Source organism: Solanum dulcamara, chromosome 4 (genome assembly GCF_947179165.1).
Source record: "Solanum dulcamara chromosome 4, daSolDulc1.2, whole genome shotgun sequence".
Taxonomy (NCBI): domain Eukaryota; kingdom Viridiplantae; phylum Streptophyta; class Magnoliopsida; order Solanales; family Solanaceae; genus Solanum; species Solanum dulcamara.
Window position 1 is genome coordinate 1,288,463 of NC_077240.1, and position 18,646 is coordinate 1,307,108.

At 30.5% G+C, this 18,646-nt stretch overlaps 4 protein-coding genes across 4 annotated transcripts; all 4 read right to left on the reverse strand.

Moving 5' to 3' along the window:
- Positions 1–350: 350 nt before the first annotated feature.
- LOC129884449 (uncharacterized) lies at positions 351–1,825 on the reverse strand. Its single transcript, XM_055958745.1, has 2 exons — positions 1,463–1,825; positions 351–1,378 (listed from the first exon to the last, which is right to left on the reverse strand). The coding sequence occupies exons 1-2, from the start codon at positions 1,742–1,744 to the stop codon at positions 704–706; spliced, it is 957 nt and encodes a 318-aa protein (XP_055814720.1). The 5' UTR covers positions 1,745–1,825; the 3' UTR covers positions 351–703.
- Positions 1,826–3,058: 1,233 nt separating this feature from the next.
- Positions 3,059–4,445, reverse strand: LOC129884450 (uncharacterized). Its single transcript, XM_055958746.1, has 2 exons — positions 4,094–4,445; positions 3,059–3,959 (listed from the first exon to the last, which is right to left on the reverse strand). Exons 1-2 carry the CDS (start codon positions 4,379–4,381, stop codon positions 3,285–3,287), a joined length of 963 nt encoding a protein of 320 aa, XP_055814721.1. The 5' UTR covers positions 4,382–4,445; the 3' UTR covers positions 3,059–3,284.
- A 6,695-nt stretch (positions 4,446–11,140) lies between these two features.
- Positions 11,141–11,983, reverse strand: LOC129884451 (dirigent protein 1-like). Its single transcript, XM_055958747.1, has one exon. The coding sequence runs from the start codon at positions 11,912–11,914 to the stop codon at positions 11,345–11,347; it is 570 nt and encodes a 189-aa protein (XP_055814722.1). The 5' UTR covers positions 11,915–11,983; the 3' UTR covers positions 11,141–11,344.
- Positions 11,984–16,106: 4,123 nt separating this feature from the next.
- Positions 16,107–17,091, reverse strand: LOC129884452 (dirigent protein 23-like). Its single transcript, XM_055958748.1, has one exon. It carries the CDS (start codon positions 16,874–16,876, stop codon positions 16,325–16,327), a length of 552 nt encoding a protein of 183 aa, XP_055814723.1. The 5' UTR covers positions 16,877–17,091; the 3' UTR covers positions 16,107–16,324.
- Positions 17,092–18,646: the final 1,555 nt, after the last annotated feature.

Here is an 18,646-nt window from a genome sequence, read left to right on the forward strand (position 1 = left end):
CATTTTTTCTTTACAATAATCTTCTTCTGGCCCTATAGATGTGAACAGGAATCTTGCATATATTACTCCGTTATTGCCGTGCTTAAGAAAATTTTCGAATATTGTTTTCTTATGTTTTATATTTAATTTATATACATCAACAGTGCTAATTTATGTTGTAGACTAGTTGGCACCACACTTCTTACCGTGGCAGTACAGTACTGTTATTGAAAGTGCATTATCAAGTCTATTTTGACTTCATGTATCATATGATCTGTATTATTTTTCAGCTTACTAGTCTCGCTATTTAGGAATAGACACTTGTAATTATCTTTTTAAGTAATTTAAAAGTGAAAAATTACTCATGTATGTAAATTGTAAAATACATATCCTTCCAAACAATGTAAATTTCAATACAACTTATCTATAATTTCGCTTACACACAATTTCACTACATATAAAATCTCAAATTCCAAACCAAATAATTTTTACAAAGTAACAAGTGGTAACTAAACAATACACACATGAATCTGATAAATACACTGAACATTTACACACAATTGATAATTCTCGAGTTGACTTGTAAAATGGCCACTCAACATATAATTACTATTTCAGAAAATCACTTCCTTTGTTGAATGATGTTCAAAGAAATCAACCCGATAATTCTCATATTCTTGAAGGAAACGTGTAAATTGTAATAGGAAAGAATAGGACCTTCACATCAGAGTTTGCCTTCAATCCTTGCATTTGTAAGCCCAATACAAGCATCAACAAAATCTTCATCAATGAAATCTGTAGAATATATTTGTAATCGATCACCATAACCTCGACAAATACTCTCCTTTATAAACAACCTTGCATGTGGACGAATCCGATTCGTCACCGGTTTCACACACAACACCGGATTATCCGCCTGAGGCGTCACCGTATTCTCCACTCTGTAAAAATATTTCCGGGATGTCACCGGTGGCTGCTCACCCATATGCTTCATATTGCTCTCAAATTTCGTTTCAGGCAAATCAGTGTCAATCCAATTGTCCTTTAAATACCCAGCGCTCCACAATGGACTTCCATGTTTTGGCTGAGGTGATTTTCTTGGTTTCCAAACACATATTGCTCTTTTCGGCAATAACTCTGCTACTGTCTTGTTGAAAACAGAGTCGTCTTGGTGGATAAGAAATTCCCCCAATTGATTCTCTAAGTACTTGTCGAATTCTGGTGGATCATCGTGTCCGAACTCTGTTCGGATCTCGAGAATTATGATCTCCGATTGGGTCTCCGACAGGAATTTCTTGACGTCGTTGATAACAACATCAATGTTGTAAGAAACTAGAATACCATGACAGACACGACCATCTTTTTGAACTCTGATGTCAAGAACTCGGGTGCCCATTACCTGTAAAAAAACATAATTAAGTAAATAAAAATGTAACTGATAATAGTATAACTTTAATGATATAATCGCGCAATTTAACATTACCAGTTGTTTGTAAATAGACAGAGATTGTGTTCGTGCAAAAGGGCGAGAAATAAATGGGATCCCGATTTTGTTAGTTGCTGAATCATGTGTACCAGGCCAAACGATCTTATTCAAGTGGAGTTTATCGAGGGCGAGTGTTGACATCCAATTTTTTCTGTCTTCTCCGCAATGATCACAACCAGGGAATTCGTTGCTATCTTTTTCCTTGAGATCACAAAGAAGTTTCTTCTGAGTACTGATTGCTTTTCTTCTTTCCATCTGTTTAGAGAAAAAATTACCCATTTTCACAATACCTCACAGTGACTTTTTGGAACCCTTTTTCCTTTCTCTCTGATGTTTGTAGTAGGAAAGGATTAAATTTTCTGCATTTAAATATTTTTCTAATAGAAGGTATAAAGTTTCTTCAATTATTATGACAAATAAAGAAACCTCCTTTTCAATATTTTTTAATATCCATTTATTGTATTGACATGTCTTCAACGGAATTGGTCCAGTTGTCTTTACTAATGAGGGGTCGGCTTCGTTGGAATTATTGATAGAAAGTCGCAATTGTTAATATTTTATTTTTATTTTATAATTGTTGGATTGAATTTAATTATTTTATTTTTTGATTTTTTCCACTCGGCTGGACAGGTATGCTCCAGATGGCACATAGAGGATTCGACAAGCACAAACCATTTGATAATAATTATGAGAATTATTATCCAAGAAGTTGTGACAATAATGATGATATATTTTACAATACATAAAATGGTGAATCTGCAAATTATTCAAGTCGTATGTTACATCCCATCACATCACTTCAAGCAAAGTTTTATTAACATTCCTCAAAAACTGTTGGAGAGAAGATCCCTTCTTCCTCCATTGACACACAGAAGAAGAAGGGAGAGCACGACATGATTGGAACAAAGACTTGAAGCTTCTAGATCGAACTATAAGGATAAACATGTCTGAAGTTTAAACTGGGCTGAAGATTTCATTATGGGACTAACACAAGATATACACAATGTTCATTCAGCGCGGTAGTGATACAACAAATACACAACAAACAAAGGAATAATCTTCTAGAATAGATAAGCTGTCCAGAAATTGTTTTGTAGTCCTTTCTATTTTTGCATAGTAGTCCTCCTTAGTTGTATAAAGCTATGTAATTATTGATCAATAAACACAAGAGAAAATTTCCCAAAATTATCTTTAGTTTTTCAGTCTTTCAAAAACTGACATGGAATTATCAATTTCTTAGATGTTTAATTTATCCTTGAGGACTAAAAATAAATTTCTGTATCTTTTGCGATTTTATCCTCAAGAAGGATCAACTATATAAGTTTCACTTATAAGATTCTAGTCGTAATTTAGAGAGACGGGAACAAAAACTTAAGACAATATGATAAAAGCTTAAATAATTAAGAAATTAAAATAATCTTCTTCCGTGCCCTATAGATGGATGTGAATAGCATTGTGACAGATGGCATTAGCTGATACATATACTACTTCTTTTGCTTATTTGGTTGGAAAATGATAGGAAACTGCCACTCTTGAACTGGTCAAGCGCCACCTAATAGTGAACAATGTAGGTTTATGTAAAAGTACGTATCGTTCCAAACAACGTCGAAAAATTCATAAGCAAACAATTTTTACTTTGTAACACAAGTGGTAATAATTAAAATACATATGACACTGAATACATGGAACAGCAAGCGACTGATAATTATTTTGCATATTCCTGAAACAAAACAACACACATACATTGACACGATCCGTTCGAAGAAAACTTGGTTAATCTTCACCTTGTACTCCAGATCCGCGAACATGCACGTTCACTTCAGAGTTTGCCTTCAATCCTTGCATTTGTAAGTCCAATACAAGCGTCCACAAAATCTTCATCAATGAAATCAGTTGAATATATTTGTAACCGATCACCATGGCCTCTAGAAATACTTTCATTTATAAACAACCTTGAATAGGGACGAATCCGATTCGTCACAGGTTTCACACACACCACCGGATTATCTGCCTGAGGCGTCACCGTGTTCTCCACTCTGTAAAAATATTTCCGGGATGTCACCGGTGGCTGCTCACTCAAATGCTTCATATTGCTCTCGAATTTCGTTTCAGGCAAATCAGTGTCAATCCAATTGTCCTTTAAATACCCAGCGCTCCACAATGGACTTCCATGTTTTGGCTGAGGTGATTTTCTTGGTTTCCAAACACATATTACTCTTTTCGGTAGTAACTCTGCTACTGTCTTGTTGAAAACAGAGTCGTCTTGGTGGATAAGAAATTCCCCCAATTGATTCTCTAAGTACTTGTCGAATTCCGGTGGATCATCGTGTCCGAACTCTGTTCGAATCTCGAGAATTATGATCTCTGATTGGGTCTCCGACAGGAATTTCTTGATGTCGCTGATGACAACGTCAATGTTGTAAGAAACTAGGATGCCATGACAGACACGGCCATCTTCTTGAACTCGAATGTCAAGGACACGGGTGCCCATTGCCTGTCAAATACATAATTAAATAAATAAAAATATATTCAATTTTTGCACAATTCAACATAGTATCAAAAACAGAAAAAGATTATATAATAAAGCAAATAAATGCTTAATGAGATGATCACACGAGTTAATATTACCAGCTGGTTGTAAATGGACAGAGATTGGGTTCGGGCAAACGGGCGAGAAATAAATGGGATCCCAATTTTGTTAGTTGCTGAATCATGGGTACCCGGCCAAACTATCTGTTTCACTTGAAGTTTCTCTAGGTCGAGTGTTAACATCCAATTTTTTCTGTCATCTGCATAATAATCAGAACCAGGGAAATCGGTGTTATTTTTTTCCTTGAGATCATGAAGAAGCTTCTTCTGAGTACGGATTGCTTTTCTTCTTTCAACTTGTTTAGAGAAAAAGGAACCCATTTTCATAATAAAAGAAAAAGTAGAAGCAATTTAGCAGTTCTCCTCTTCTTCTGGAAAGTTTTCTCTGTAATATTTATACTTGGAGAAAATTAAGTTTTCAGCGTTTAATATTCATATGCATTATAACGCCTCTTTTTTATTTTTTCCAATGCAGATTAGTAACTTTGTCCATTTACGAAAAATAAAGAAACTTCCTTTTCAATATTTTCAATACTCGTGTATTGTCGAACAGATTTTAAAATTCAATATTAGAAATCGAACTTATGCCTAGCCGTGCATAATTCTTTTAATGATGTGAAACATAACTTATGCAATATTATAATACAAAAAATAAACTTACAATTTTACTAAAAAAATATTTTTCATTTTTTTCCCACTCTTCTATTTTGTAAATAGTAAATACTCATAGGTTGGAATGCCAGTAACCTGTGGCGGAGCCATAAATTACTAGCTACAAAAATCTAAATTTCCACACTTGCGATATGAATTTATATTTTTCATATGTTAAAAGGAAGTTTTATACATTGTAATGAACAAGTTAGTGTTATCATATTTATATTCTACTCTCTCTATTTTAATTTATTTATCTTGTTTTTCTTTTAGTCAGATTCACAAAAAATATTTCATTTATTTTTTGGCAATTTTTTAAAATTTTTCACGTGATATTATTAAAACCACAAAATTAAAGAACATTTTAATACATTCTATATATCTTTAATTTAAGATTATAAGACGAAAAAATCTATTTTACTTTTTAAAACTCCAATGATCGAGTCAAAATCAGATAAACAAATTAAAACAAATGGAGTATGATTTTTAGATAGAGAAAATTCAATTGAATTGTGTCAAATTGAAAACGTGGATGAATAAGATTATACGGCACCATAGAATTATACAAGTAGTTTCAACAACCAATATGAACACAATAATGATATATTAATCAAAGTCTTGAGTGTAATTCTTGTAATATTTGAAGTAAAAGTATTAAAACGCGTAGCAGGTGAAAAGCGATCTGCCCCTTTAAAAAAAGGAGAAGATTTAAGTTATAAACAACTATAGTATATTGAATTTCTTATATCATTAGTGTAACGTAACTTATAACAGATTGTCTACAATTTATTTTTATTATAGGTTATAAATCAGAGTTGTTAAATAAAGTTGTTTGCAATTATGTCATGACTTGATTATTATTTTTATATATCAATACATAAAATTTATACTAAGAAAAAAAGTAGATTATTTTATAGATTGTTGACCAAAAAACTTTTTAATTATATGTTGAGATCTACCGGAGCAACGAGATTCATAAAGTTAATAAGAATTTGCCAGTTATGTGCAGTAGCTAATGCTGTAACAACTCTAACAGTTCCCACTTTCACATCAGGAGAGAAGGTTTCGTGATAGTCCAAGCCCTCCTTTCGATTGTAACCCTTGACTACCAACCTAACCTTGAATCTATCAACCTCTCCATCAGCCTTATACTTTATCTTGTACACCCACTTACATCCTATAGCTAGCCCTCTTATCCTTGAGAAAGTGTGTGATCTGCCAGGTATGATTATCTTCTAGTGCCTGTATTTCACTCTTCATAGCTTCAATTCACCTAGGATCTTGTATGGCTTCATGATAAGAAGTAGGCTCCTTGTCTTGAGAAAACTTAGACACAAAAATCTTATAGGCCGGTGAAATGCTTTCATAATCTCTTATAAACAATTTTCAACTTTCTTCTTGGTGAGCACGTAATCTGCATACCAAATGAGAGGTTTTGAGATCTGTTGGATTTCCTAGTGGCAATGACTCTTGGTAAAGTAGAATGACTAGGAAGCACTGGTGGTACTGGTTGATCTTGTAGAGAACTAGCACTTGGTACCTAATATTGAGGAGAAATGACATCTGCAGTATCATTTGTATGTAGATGGTCGTTAGGATCTTTGATATCATGCTCACTAGGTGGACAGAACAATGATATACACTCATCAATTGCAGGCACTACATTAGGTGCTGCATTATTGATGAGAACACATGGTGTTTGCTCACAGTCTTCTATATATGAACATGATACAAGCAAGTCAGGTTCATGAATTTCTGCTTAAAAAGGAAACTCATTTTCATGAAAGGTGACATCTCTGCTGATAAAGATAACTCCTGACTCAATGTCCAGCAACTCATACCCCTTCTTACTAACAGCATAACCAAGCATCACATCTCTCTTGGCCTTTGGTGCAAATTTGTCATTTTTGTTTAAGTTTGTAGCAAAAGCAAATTAACCTACCACTCTAAAATGAGTTAAAGAAGGTTGTTTGTTGTATAGCTTTTCATATTGTGACTTGTTTCCCAGACTAGCCGGTGGTATTCTATTGATAATGTAAGTTGCAATTTTTATACATTCTTACACTGTGAGAAGAGTAATGTATATTAACTGATACTCAACTCCACTGCTAACACCTCTATTTATAGTTGTGATTAATCAACAAACTATCAAACAAACTCGTAACAAACTGCACTGTTAATTTAACTAACTAACCAACTAAGACTAGTTGATCTAATTAACAGTGTTTATGCCATATTTTTACCTACGTTAAATAAAACACAACATACATACTTTAAAATTAATTATTGTATAGAGTAGTCACCCTAATTTATTAAGAAAAATAAGAAAAGTTATTTGATGCATGACATGTATAACTCACATTTTAATCTGCGAAAAAACAATATTAGATTCTAGGTAAGGGTTTACCTTATTCCGAAGGGAAGTTGTTAGGCATCCTTCAGAATCCACAAAATGTGGTACCCGGCTAGACTTAATTTATCAAAAAAGAAGGAGATAAAATTATTATTTGCAAGTATAACATACACATATATAAAGAAATATGTACTAAAATTGTATAAAAATATATGTATAAAAGAGTAAGTACCAAGTAAATAATATATATTATCGTCAATTATGTATATGAAAATATGAGAAAGACGATATAAATGTAGAAAAAAAGGTAATTTTTTATACAATATTAAAAGAATTGTCCTTTATTAATATGAAAAAAAAGAACTGTTTTAAAAAAATATATATTTTTTGTAATGTATGAAAAGAATAGTATTTCTTTTATAGAATAAAAAGAAAAAGCATTCTCAAATAAAAAATTTTAACTTACAATATCAATGAGAGGATAAATTATGAAAAAATATTTTAAAGGAAAAAGATTATTTAATATTGTCTAAAAATGTGAATTAACTGATTAAATAGTTAAATCAATTGAATTTCTTTATATAAGTATTTACGGTCTAAGTTTTGCCTAATGTCAATAATATACATAATAATAAATTAAAAATAATATTCAAACTTTATTAAATTCGAATAGCTTCCTCGAAAAGCAACTCTAAGTTGGGTACCTGTAAAGACACTTAGTAGAAGTATTAGTAAGTTATAAATAATAATAATAATAATAATAATAATAATAACTAAAATAAAATCCGTCTTATAAACATTGGAGACCTTGAAAATTGATGATAATTTCTTCATCGGCCAATTTCAACTTCTAATATATAATATATAATATAAACTTAAATTAAAATTTTTGTCTTTTAAAATAGAGAGGCCTCGAAAATCAACGGAATTTTTTTTCATTGGTCATGGGACCTGCAAACAGTTTAAAAAGATAACAAACAAAATTGAGGTAAAAGAATAACATTACAAACGTCCAAATTAACTAAAAATATCGAACAAAATTACCCAAACAAAAATGGTAAACAAAATTTAACGGAGAATCATTAATAAATGACCGGAGTACATGAAAACACAGAAAACAATGGCTGAAGTTTGAACCCCTCTGTCGAAATAAAATAAAATATACGTGGAAATGCAACAAAACATAACAACAAGAACAACAAAATCATAAAATAAAGTGAAGCAACATTTATGTCTAGTTAGATTTGGAAGCAAAAACTCAAACCTCACCCAAAATGAAATGTGCTTGGCTAGAAAAGAAGAGGATTTTGGTGGGTCTGGTGGTTGTTGGTTAGTTTTAATAGAGAAATGTGAAGGAGGGAGATAAAGTAGTGAAGAGGAGTTAAAAATGGTGTTATTTATAGTGATGGTGAGGAAGAGAGTGAAGAAGAAGAATAAATATTATGGATGTGTTTTTTTAGGAAGAATTAGAGATAGAGAGAAATAGTTTGAAAATGATTGTATAGGTGTAGGAAATTGTAGTGTATAGGTGTTGGACTTTTGTTGTAGTTGTTGATAGATGTATTTTTTTTAGGAAAAATAAGAGAGGAGAGAGAATTTGAAAATGGTTATATATGTGTAGAAAATTGTAGTGTATAGATATTGGACTTTTAGTTGTAGTTGTTGATGATGTGTTTTTTTTAGGAAGAATAAGAGAAGAGAGAGAGAGAGAGATAGTGTTTGAAAATGGTGATTTGTGTGGAAAATTTTGTGTAATTAGTGGGGTAGGTAAAGTTGTGTGAAAAATTTGTGTGATTAGTGGAATAGATATAATTGTGTAAAATTTATGTGATTAGTGGATAAGTATAACTATGGAAAATTTGTGGGATTAGTAGATAGGTATAATTGTGGGAAAATTTAATATTTATCTGTACTAAAAATAGTAAAATGAATATGAACAAATATAACAGATGACATATAAAAATGTAAATTAATGAACTATTATAAAAATAGTTATAATTGAAACTAAATAAAAACAAACTGATAAAATTTTTAATATAAGGATAATTATAGATAAAATTGATTTAAATTGTAAATGCACTTTTAAACTATTTAACAAATAAAATACTTAAAAGTATGAACTTTGAAAATATCAGGCCAAAATTTGATGTCAACTGTTCCGACTTTCTATATCTGCGGACTTTGCTAAAAGTATAATTAATGTAAAAATAATATGTATCGATATATAACACACAAAAAAAATATAATCGATATTTTGGAATATATACTAAGTTGTAAAGAATAAATTACAGTGCTATGTTGTGCACGTTTGTTGATGACTGTAAAAATAGTATGACTTAAAATTTACAATGACAATAAATGGATAAGAATCCTATTATTTATGAAACTAAGAAAAGTACATCCATAAATTATTAAAAGGGAAAAGATGAAAATAAATTCATGAAAATCCTAAAATAAGGATATTTATTAATAATTCAAAAAAATATGTAAAAATAATAATTTATGTTCTTTAACGATCAAGAAGTTTGAAGACGTTAATTTTGAGCACAGAAAACTAAAATTGAGTGTCAACAATAGTTGTACATTTAACTAACTGCTCAACAATATAAAGCCTCTGCACACAAAAGTTTTAAATTATGTCTATTAAATTACTAATTATACCATCAGTTAATTTAATTAACGATAATAGATTATTATTCTATAATTTATGTTAATCTAATTGGGTTTCTATGCTTCAAATAATGTAGCATAAATGTACTTTTGTATGTCAATTTATTAGTCGAGTTGTAAAATAAATGAACACACAATAAAGAGGTAAACCACTTATAAATCTTCAAGGACCGTTTAAATAAGGAAAGTAAGGGAGTATAGAGTGTTCAAGTATATGTACAAACGTAACCACTTCTTCATTTACTATGTTGGTGAAATTACAAGATTACAAATTATAATTGAAAAATAAAATGAAGAAAATAAATTCTCTTCTTGGCTGAGACGCGGATATCTCGCTTTCTTTAAGGAGTTTCAAGCCCACTGCAGCAAATCTTTTTACCGGTCCAGCAGTAGTCCTCTTAACTTGTCCCCTCCAGGATACAACAGTCTTATCACAAAATGTAACTCAACAAACTTTGGAAAAAAGTTGAGTTTAAAGCTCCATAAAAAAAACACATCCCTTCAACTAATAAGAACTCTCTTTTTTGACAAACTTAATACACTCAATGTTTTCTTACATTTCAAAACAAAGAAGACCTCTCTATTTATTGAATCTGATGTACATATTATACGAGATTATTATTTTTTATTATTTTTTCATTCGATGTTCAAAATCAGTGAAGTTCTAATTAAATTTAGACTGCATTACTGCAGAGCTTATTTGGAAATGACACTTCTAACATGATTTTTTTATATCCTAAATTCAAATCTAAAACCTTTTATTAATCTAATGTTGTACCACAATCCATATATCATATGAGTTTTGACAGAGAACATGTGATAGATTATAGATAAATAGAGAATTGAGTGTGATTATCAGCACGACAAAATCGAATGTGCGTGTTATCACCGTTGTATCTGAAAGGCCTTAACCCTCTCAATCCGTCGACAAACTCCATATCCTCTCAAAGCTCACCTACTGCTCTTATTTTTCCCTTTTTTGCCTCTCCAGAAATTGAGGCAACAAAAAGAAAGATCCTCTCTTTTCAGCTATATTAAAACGAAGACTCTTTTTCTTTCACTATCTTCATCGTCGTCGTCATCGTCGATATCGACGGGTACTTTTCTCTCTTCTTATGGTCATTTTCTACTGTTTTTTTTTATTAGTATCCTTTATAAGTTTTCACTGTGTTTTCATTGCCACTGTTATATATTATACACATATTTTTAATTTAAGATTACAAGATTCAATAATTTTAATATTTACTTTTCTTAAATTTTGTGGTCAATCAAATTAAGATACATAAATTAAAACGGATGAGGTAAAAGAACTTTTATACACACATATAAATCTCTGTATTCGTTGATGACAGTGGGTGAAGAGTGTGCAAATTTTTTTTCTCAATTGTATTAAGAGCGTGTAAAATTATATACACATTCATACTAATTAACATTTAACATTTATAGATATGTTGTAACTTTCCGACGAAAAATATGCATATCATCCTTGGCGAAAGGTGGCTCCACTCATATATCCAAAAATTCAATAAAAACTTTATTTTTAACATTTTTATTAAACATGCACCCAAAAAACAAGTAGCAATTATGTAAGTTGACTTGCACATTATAATAACAATTCAATAATGAAGTATTATAAGATTGTACTCAACAATCACAAGTGTATCATTAGAAAAATAAGTCTTCCCGGTAGCGACACCCTTAGCAAGCCGGAAAACACCGGATCCACCAATAATCGACAACTCTCTGTATTCCTGTGATTCAGCGACCCGGCCCATCACACTTACAGTACTACCATTGTAAGGGCCATCAGTGAACACAAAATTGAAGTTGAAAAACAAGGCCAATTCACTCATCGATGGCGACCCATGAATTCCCTGGGCTCGGCCCACTTGTTTGGAATTGAGATCCGGCCCAACAGTTAACGGGTTGTCGAACATTCTCAACATGCCAAAGAATGTGGGTGATTGAGCTGTAATGTTGGCTTGAGCAATTAGAGGACCTGTTTGGTTATCTCCTCCAAATATTTCATGAAAGTAGAAGTGAAATTTGGTTGTTTTGGGCTTTTTTGAATAATGAAGATTTTTGAACCATTTTTCTACTGCTTTTGGGCTTTGATCTATGGTTGCTGTAGCCATTGTTAATAGTATTAACACACTTATTAATGGAATTCTTATTTCCTTCTTCATTTCTTTCTTTTTTCTGTAGGAAATAGATTTTGATTGGAATTTGGAAGAAAGAAAGATATAAATAGAGTAGTTGAACGTGGTTTTATTTTATTTGTACTATTTTATAAGCAAATTGTCACCCTCATGGCTTCAACTACATATCTTGACTAATAGCCGTTGACTTTTTGTGTTTAAAGTGGATGTACCAATTAATATAATTACACATTTGAGTTGCTCAACTGGTATTTGTTATTGCTGGAAGACTCTCATGTTCATAAAATTATGATTTTAAAAAATTTCGGGACTCAACTTTAAGTTGAATTCCGAAAAATTATACCAATTTTATGTCCAAACAGTTTTTCGAAATAAAATTTCCATAGAGAAAATGAAAATTATCATGGCCAAACGGGTGCTTATACTACATAATTGTTAACTAACAATATGTACGTACATGATATATTCATGTTATTATGTTTAGTGTCTATAATCGATGGTCATATGTATTAGGTCAATCAGTTTAACTCACTTTATCAAAAAATTATACAATATATTGATTCAAAAATATTTTTTTTAAAATATATATGAATTTATTTATCCTTTAGAATGTTTCTAGAGAAATGAACTATTCTAGAGCCACATTTGTTCTTAGTAAAATTAAGATATCTAAATTTAAAGGTAAAATTACCCTTTTACACATATTCCCCTAATATATTTACTTTTATTCTCATATACACCAAAAAATTTCTAAATTCCCTCTTTTTCCTTTCTCTCTCTATACCTCTCTGATACATCCGCCTATTCCTTTATTCTTGCCCTAATTTGCTCTAGTTAATTTGTTACTCTTTAACTGTTGATCAATTTCAAGGTTCCAAATAAGGTATATTTCAATCTTTCCTTATATGAAATTTTACTTCATCCTCATTCAATCTGATTTCTCCTAAAATTTCTATATTTTGATTTCTTCTGAAAAAATCTTTGAAAAATCTTCTAAATTTTTATCATTTGTTTTCTTCTGTAGAACTTTCTGTTTTTGTTTCTCATTCCTTCAATGGAATCCGTTCATGGTCTCAAACAGTCCACTAAAAATCAACGAATTCTTGTTTCTCCTGGTTCTGATTCATCTTGGGAAGGTTACGACGAAGTTAGATCCAAACATCGTAACGATCCAACAGTGATGAATAAGCTACGTGAGAAATTGAAGTCGAAAGCTACAGTTAAACATGCACCCAAAGAAATAGACAACAAGATTGAAGGGGTTACAACACGCCCTAATCTCCCAAAGGTATGTGTTCAATTAAGTTTTTTGTTTTAGAATGAAAATTTTGTGAAGGTTTTAATGATTCTGATACATATCATTTATGTATCAGATTCATAATGTATTTTTAAAAGGAATTTTTTTGGAGATTTTATATTTCTGATACATCATGTTTAAGTGTCAGTTTCTATTGTTTTAATTTTTAATGATTCTGATACATATACATTTATGTATCAGATACATAATGTCTTTTTCAAATGTATTTTTTTGGAGATTTTTAATTTCTGATACATCATGTTTAAGTGTCAGTTTCTGTTGTTTTAATTTTTAATGATTCTGATACATATACATTTATGTATCAGATACATAATATCTTTTTCAAATGTATTTTTTTGGAGATTTTCTATTTCTGATACATCATGTTTAAGTGTCAGTTTCTGTTGTTTTAATTTTTAATGATTCTGATACATATACATTTATGTATCAGATACATAATGTCTTTTTCAAATGTATTTTTTTGAAGATTTTCTATTTCTGATACATCATGTTTAAGTGTCAGTTTATGTTGTTTCAAGTTTTAACAAAGCTGATACATATCATTTATGTATCAGATACATAATGTCTTTTTCAAATGCAATTATTTGAGATTTACTATTTCTGATACATCATCTTTAAGCCTCAGTATTTGTTATTTTCAAGTTTAATAATTCTGATACATCTACATTTATGTATCAAATACATAATGTCTGTTTCATATGCAATTTTTTGAGAATTATTATTTCTGATACATCATGTGTAAGTGTCATTTTTTGATGTTTCAAGTTTTAATGATTCTGATACTTCTACATTTATGTATCAGAATATAATATATAATTGTTTCTTATACATCTTCTGTATGTATCAGATTCTCATCTCATGCATCAGATATTTTAATGCATATGATACATCGTATTTATGTATAAAGTTCAAGTTGTATTTAACCATTTTCATGTCAATGCAGAAAATGAAATACGTCATCAAGAAGATCCCGTCCCACCCATTGAGATTCGGAACGACATATAGGGCTAATTTTCTTGATGATTTTGAATCATCAATAGGTGGAGATATTGTTGTCAGGAGGCCATGGATGGTTGTGTTAGCGATAACGACGATCCAAAAAAACTAGGAGAGACATCTCTCCAAACCAAAGAGAACTGATTGATGTCCAGTAGTTTTTTTTGATAGTAAACATTTTAGGTGATTCTGATTCTTTTAATGTATCTGATACATAAACTGTAATGTATCAGATTTAATATGTTTTAATATTTCCATACATCAGATTTACTATGTTTTTTTCTGGTGTCAAAATCGAATATAAAATCAAAGTTTATGTTTTATATTTCTACTGTATCAAACTTGTATCGAGTATAATATTCATAAGTGTCACACTTTGTGAATTCTGATACATGAATCAAGTTTTATTTATTATGATACATCATGCACATGTATCAGATTCTCATTTCTCAATATTTAATGATTCCGATACATTAATTTTTAAAATTCACGTACATAACTGTCGCCTTCTTTAATAGATCAGTAATTGATATAAAGAGCCAATCTTTTATCCATAAATAGCTGATGTGCATTAACTATTCTATAGGTAAAGTTATGTATCAGATACATAACTTATGTATCAGCAAAAGTGAAAAAATAACTGAAATCAAATTCGGTATGAATTGATGCTCTGTTTTTTCCATTCGAGACGACGCTCTGTTTTTTGGCTTGAATCTTCATGGACATAACAATTGATTTTTTTAACAATTGTTGTATCAGATACATAACTTATGTATCACCAAAACTGGAAAAAATTGAAATCGAAGTTGGTTTGAATTTATGCTCTGTTATTTTGGCTTGAATCTTCAACTTCACAACCGTTATTTTTTTAACCAAATTAATCCCATTAATTAGATTAGTAATTGATTTAAAGAACCAATCATCCCTTATATTAAGATATTATCCATAAATAGATGATCTTCATTAATTACTCATTAGATAATTGATGTATCAGATACAAAACTAATGTATCAGAAAAGTTGAAAAAAAGGGGATATCGGGTAATTTTGATATAATGAGGGATGTATAGTAATTAGACTTTTCCATTATGGGATTTAGGTAAAGTTTACAAATTTAAATACATATAAATCCAGAATTAAGATGTTAAACACAAACTTGAGGTTCATAAACTAGACCAACAATTCAGTGGATCAGCTGAGCCATGATTTCTTTGGGCTCGGCCCACTGATTGGTTAATTGGTCTCTGGTCTCTCGCTTAGTGGTTCGTCTATAATTGCTGGGTCATTTGCACTTTTGCTTATGTCTTGATTTTTAATTTTTACCTCTGTAACAAATTAACTTTTTTGTCGAATTTAAAATAATATTTTCATATAATAATATCGCACAAGTTATATCAGAATATGACTTTAGATTCTAAAGAGAAAAATAAAATAAAAAATCACCCCATTTGTAGAGTAAAAATTAAAGACCAAACCATTAGTAATTTTATGATTATTGCTACGTATTCAAATTTAGTTGGGATGTAATAGTAATACTTTAGTCTGGACTATTTTTATGGTAGTTGGACTCGTGAAAGCAGAAATGAGGCTGGGTCAATGTACTTGTATTTTTCTTTAAATACGAAAATGGATCGTATTTTAATTAGCCAGTTAAATCATACAAAATGATAAATGGACGATGCTCTTAAATTGATTATGTCAAAGGTAAAGTATTTTATCGCAGAATTAATTTTTATTGTTTTACAAGAAATTGTCCTTTTCTTCTTCTTTCTAGAAGCATTTGCTTCTTTTCCACCTATTAACACAAAAGTCAACAAGTTGCTGATCATCCCCAACTAAAACTCTGAATCTATGCATTATTCAAAATAATACATTATGGTTCCATCATGATCATTTCTGCAGACAAATTCGACATTGATTAAATTGGTAGTTGTATTTGCTAGACGAACGTGGAAAGAAACACTACAATTTCATCTTTTCTAAATATTTACCTTATTATGAAATTCTGATTTTTTTATAACGCCAATAATTAAATTACCTGAATAATATTCTTTAGAGCACAATCTCTCACCGGAGGAAATATAAAATAGTATAAAAAATTTAAAGGAAAAAGGAAAAAAAAAATCAAACATATGTGACAATTGTAACATTGTAGCCAACAATTGCATCACCATTAGCATTTGCCGAGTAAGTTTGAGCAATAGCATACCCACGGGCCAACCGGAAAAGCCCGGTCCCACCAACGATAGCCATCTCACGAACCGGGTTCATTGCCGGGTTCAAGCTTAATAGGCTAAATGAACTCCCTTGATAGATACCATCCGAGAACCCATAACTAATCACCATGATAAGGCCCAGATCAGTTTGACCAGCGGACCCATATAATCCTCGGGCTCGACCCACTAGTTTTGAAGTTGGGTCGGGTCCAATAGTAAGTGGATCATCAATCATCAACAAAGACCCAAATAAGGTACCCGAATTGTTAGTCCCAGCAGCTTGTGCGATTTGGACTGCACTCGGGTTGGATCCACTAAGTTTGTCATGGAAGTAGAATTGAAGAGTTGTTACCACTTCTTTGCCTGTATCAACCCTCTTTGCCCATGACGCTTGGTCTTGTCCTTTAGCCACCCATGTAAATGTCGTCGCCAATATCACAACCAAAACAACTTTTTCCATGGCCTCTATCGAAAGAGCAACAACCAAAAGCACTTGTTGGCTGTTGCAACAAAAAATTAATCAAATAAGATACGTTGAGGGATAGTGCTTTTTATAAGAAGAATTGAGGAGATTAGTTATAAATGACTAATCAAGCAAGCTGCATTACTAACTAATCTAGTCCCACATAAAAGTTGGCACAGTTTTTGTTGAATTCTTGAGAGAGAGAAAAAAAATAGATGTGGAGTTTCCAATAATGAGCATTAATAGTCTGTTTAGATTGACATATAAGTTGTTGATAAGATGTTTACATTCTTTTAGTATTTAATTGATTAATTTAAAGTTATTTTGTATTTAAAATAAAGTCAAAAAATAATTAAATCTATTTGATGTAACTTATTTAAAGTATCTAACAGTTTATAAGCTACTTTAAATAAGTTAGCTAAATCAAGTAAATATTTTGCAGTTCTAGGACCTTAAATCGTGAATTGTTTGCCCTAACAAAAAAACAAAAATATCCTTCTATTTTACTTTTCAAAGAGTTTTAACAACATATATGAACCAAGTGTCATGAATTTAGAAAAATAAAGTGTTGTTTATAAATATGCATATTTATTATTATTGCTATATATAATATAATGATAATTATATTACTAACACTAAATAATTGCAGCTAAATTCTTTATTTGTGTAGTGTGAGCCTGATGTTTGGTCTGAAAATATGACGAAGAAGAGCATTGAAGGTGTGATTTAATAGTCAATTAAATAGATAGAAAATCATAAGATCTCAAATTTAAATCCATTAAAGATTAAATATTAAATATTTTTCTCTCAATTATTTTAGACTTAGTGGTCAAGTTGGTAGTCGTATCTTTTTAGTTCATCAATTTTACTTGCCCCTTGTGACTTCTATATATTTTAAGTGTGGATGTCAGCAAAAGCATCCAAACTCAGCAGCAACTGAAAATGACACACCAACAAAAGAACTTTTCAGAGCTCCAAGTTCGGACGCAACTGCATAATTTTTGGGGGAGGTAAAATTAATACATAAAAACACGATTCGTTTGAGGGCAAATTAATAATTCACTTATTTATTGGCTCAATTTTATTATGATTCGTCTAATTCAATTTATTTTAAAATAAAATAAGATTAATATATATAATCCAAATGGATTTATTCTTTCAAAAAGACATTATTTTGATGGCATTTGTTATTTGTTTAAATCATACTTTTCTTTTTCAATTCGATTTATTCTTTTTCTTTATCACTTTTCCTTCTATTATCATGATAGATGCTGGTCTTAAGTGGTCGATTTGAAAATTTGACGAATAATAGTAGGTAGTGTCTCTGTTTATTAATTTATCAATTTAATTACTTGCCCCATGACTATGATCAATTAAAGCAGACAAAATCAACAGCCATTAAAGGTAGTTGCGAAATTAAAATTTTGAGTTTAGTTTTGAATTTTATTATTTATTGGGTTTTGAATATACATAGTAATTGTATTTTTTAAATACAAATATAAGATATGAGCTAAAATTATTAAATTTATCAATAGACTTATAGCTCCATCTTAATTAAAGGGATATGTTAACTCTGAGAATCTCACGTAGTTTGATAATATTTTCAAAGAATTCCAAATTCAGAGTCAAGTAAATAATTTAGTTGACCAACGTACCTAATACAATACTTTCCTCTGTCCAAAATAATTGATGCTTTAGACATAGGCATAAAGATCAAGGAATTCACATAGGGGTGTTTGGTTCGAAACAAGTTATGATGAATTAGTT

What these genes read in the sequence shown, in the direction of transcription:
- LOC129884449 (XM_055958745.1), bottom strand. Translation starts at nt 1,744, where the DNA reads ATGGGTAATTTTTTCTCTAAACAGATGGAAAGAAGAAAAGCAATCAGT. An exon ending in TGTCTATTTACAAACAACTG is followed by an intron (nt 1,379 to 1,462) that starts GTAATGTTAAAT and finishes GTTTTTTTACAG; the next exon opens with GTAATGGGCACCCGAGTTCT.
- LOC129884452 (XM_055958748.1), bottom strand. Translation starts at nt 16,876, where the DNA reads ATGGAAAAAGTTGTTTTGGTTGTGATATTGGCGACGACATTTACATGG.
- LOC129884451 (XM_055958747.1), bottom strand. Translation starts at nt 11,914, where the DNA reads ATGAAGAAGGAAATAAGAATTCCATTAATAAGTGTGTTAATACTATTA.
- LOC129884450 (XM_055958746.1), bottom strand. Translation starts at nt 4,381, where the DNA reads ATGAAAATGGGTTCCTTTTTCTCTAAACAAGTTGAAAGAAGAAAAGCA. An exon ending in TGTCCATTTACAACCAGCTG is followed by an intron (nt 3,960 to 4,093) that starts GTAATATTAACT and finishes TGTATTTGACAG; the next exon opens with GCAATGGGCACCCGTGTCCT.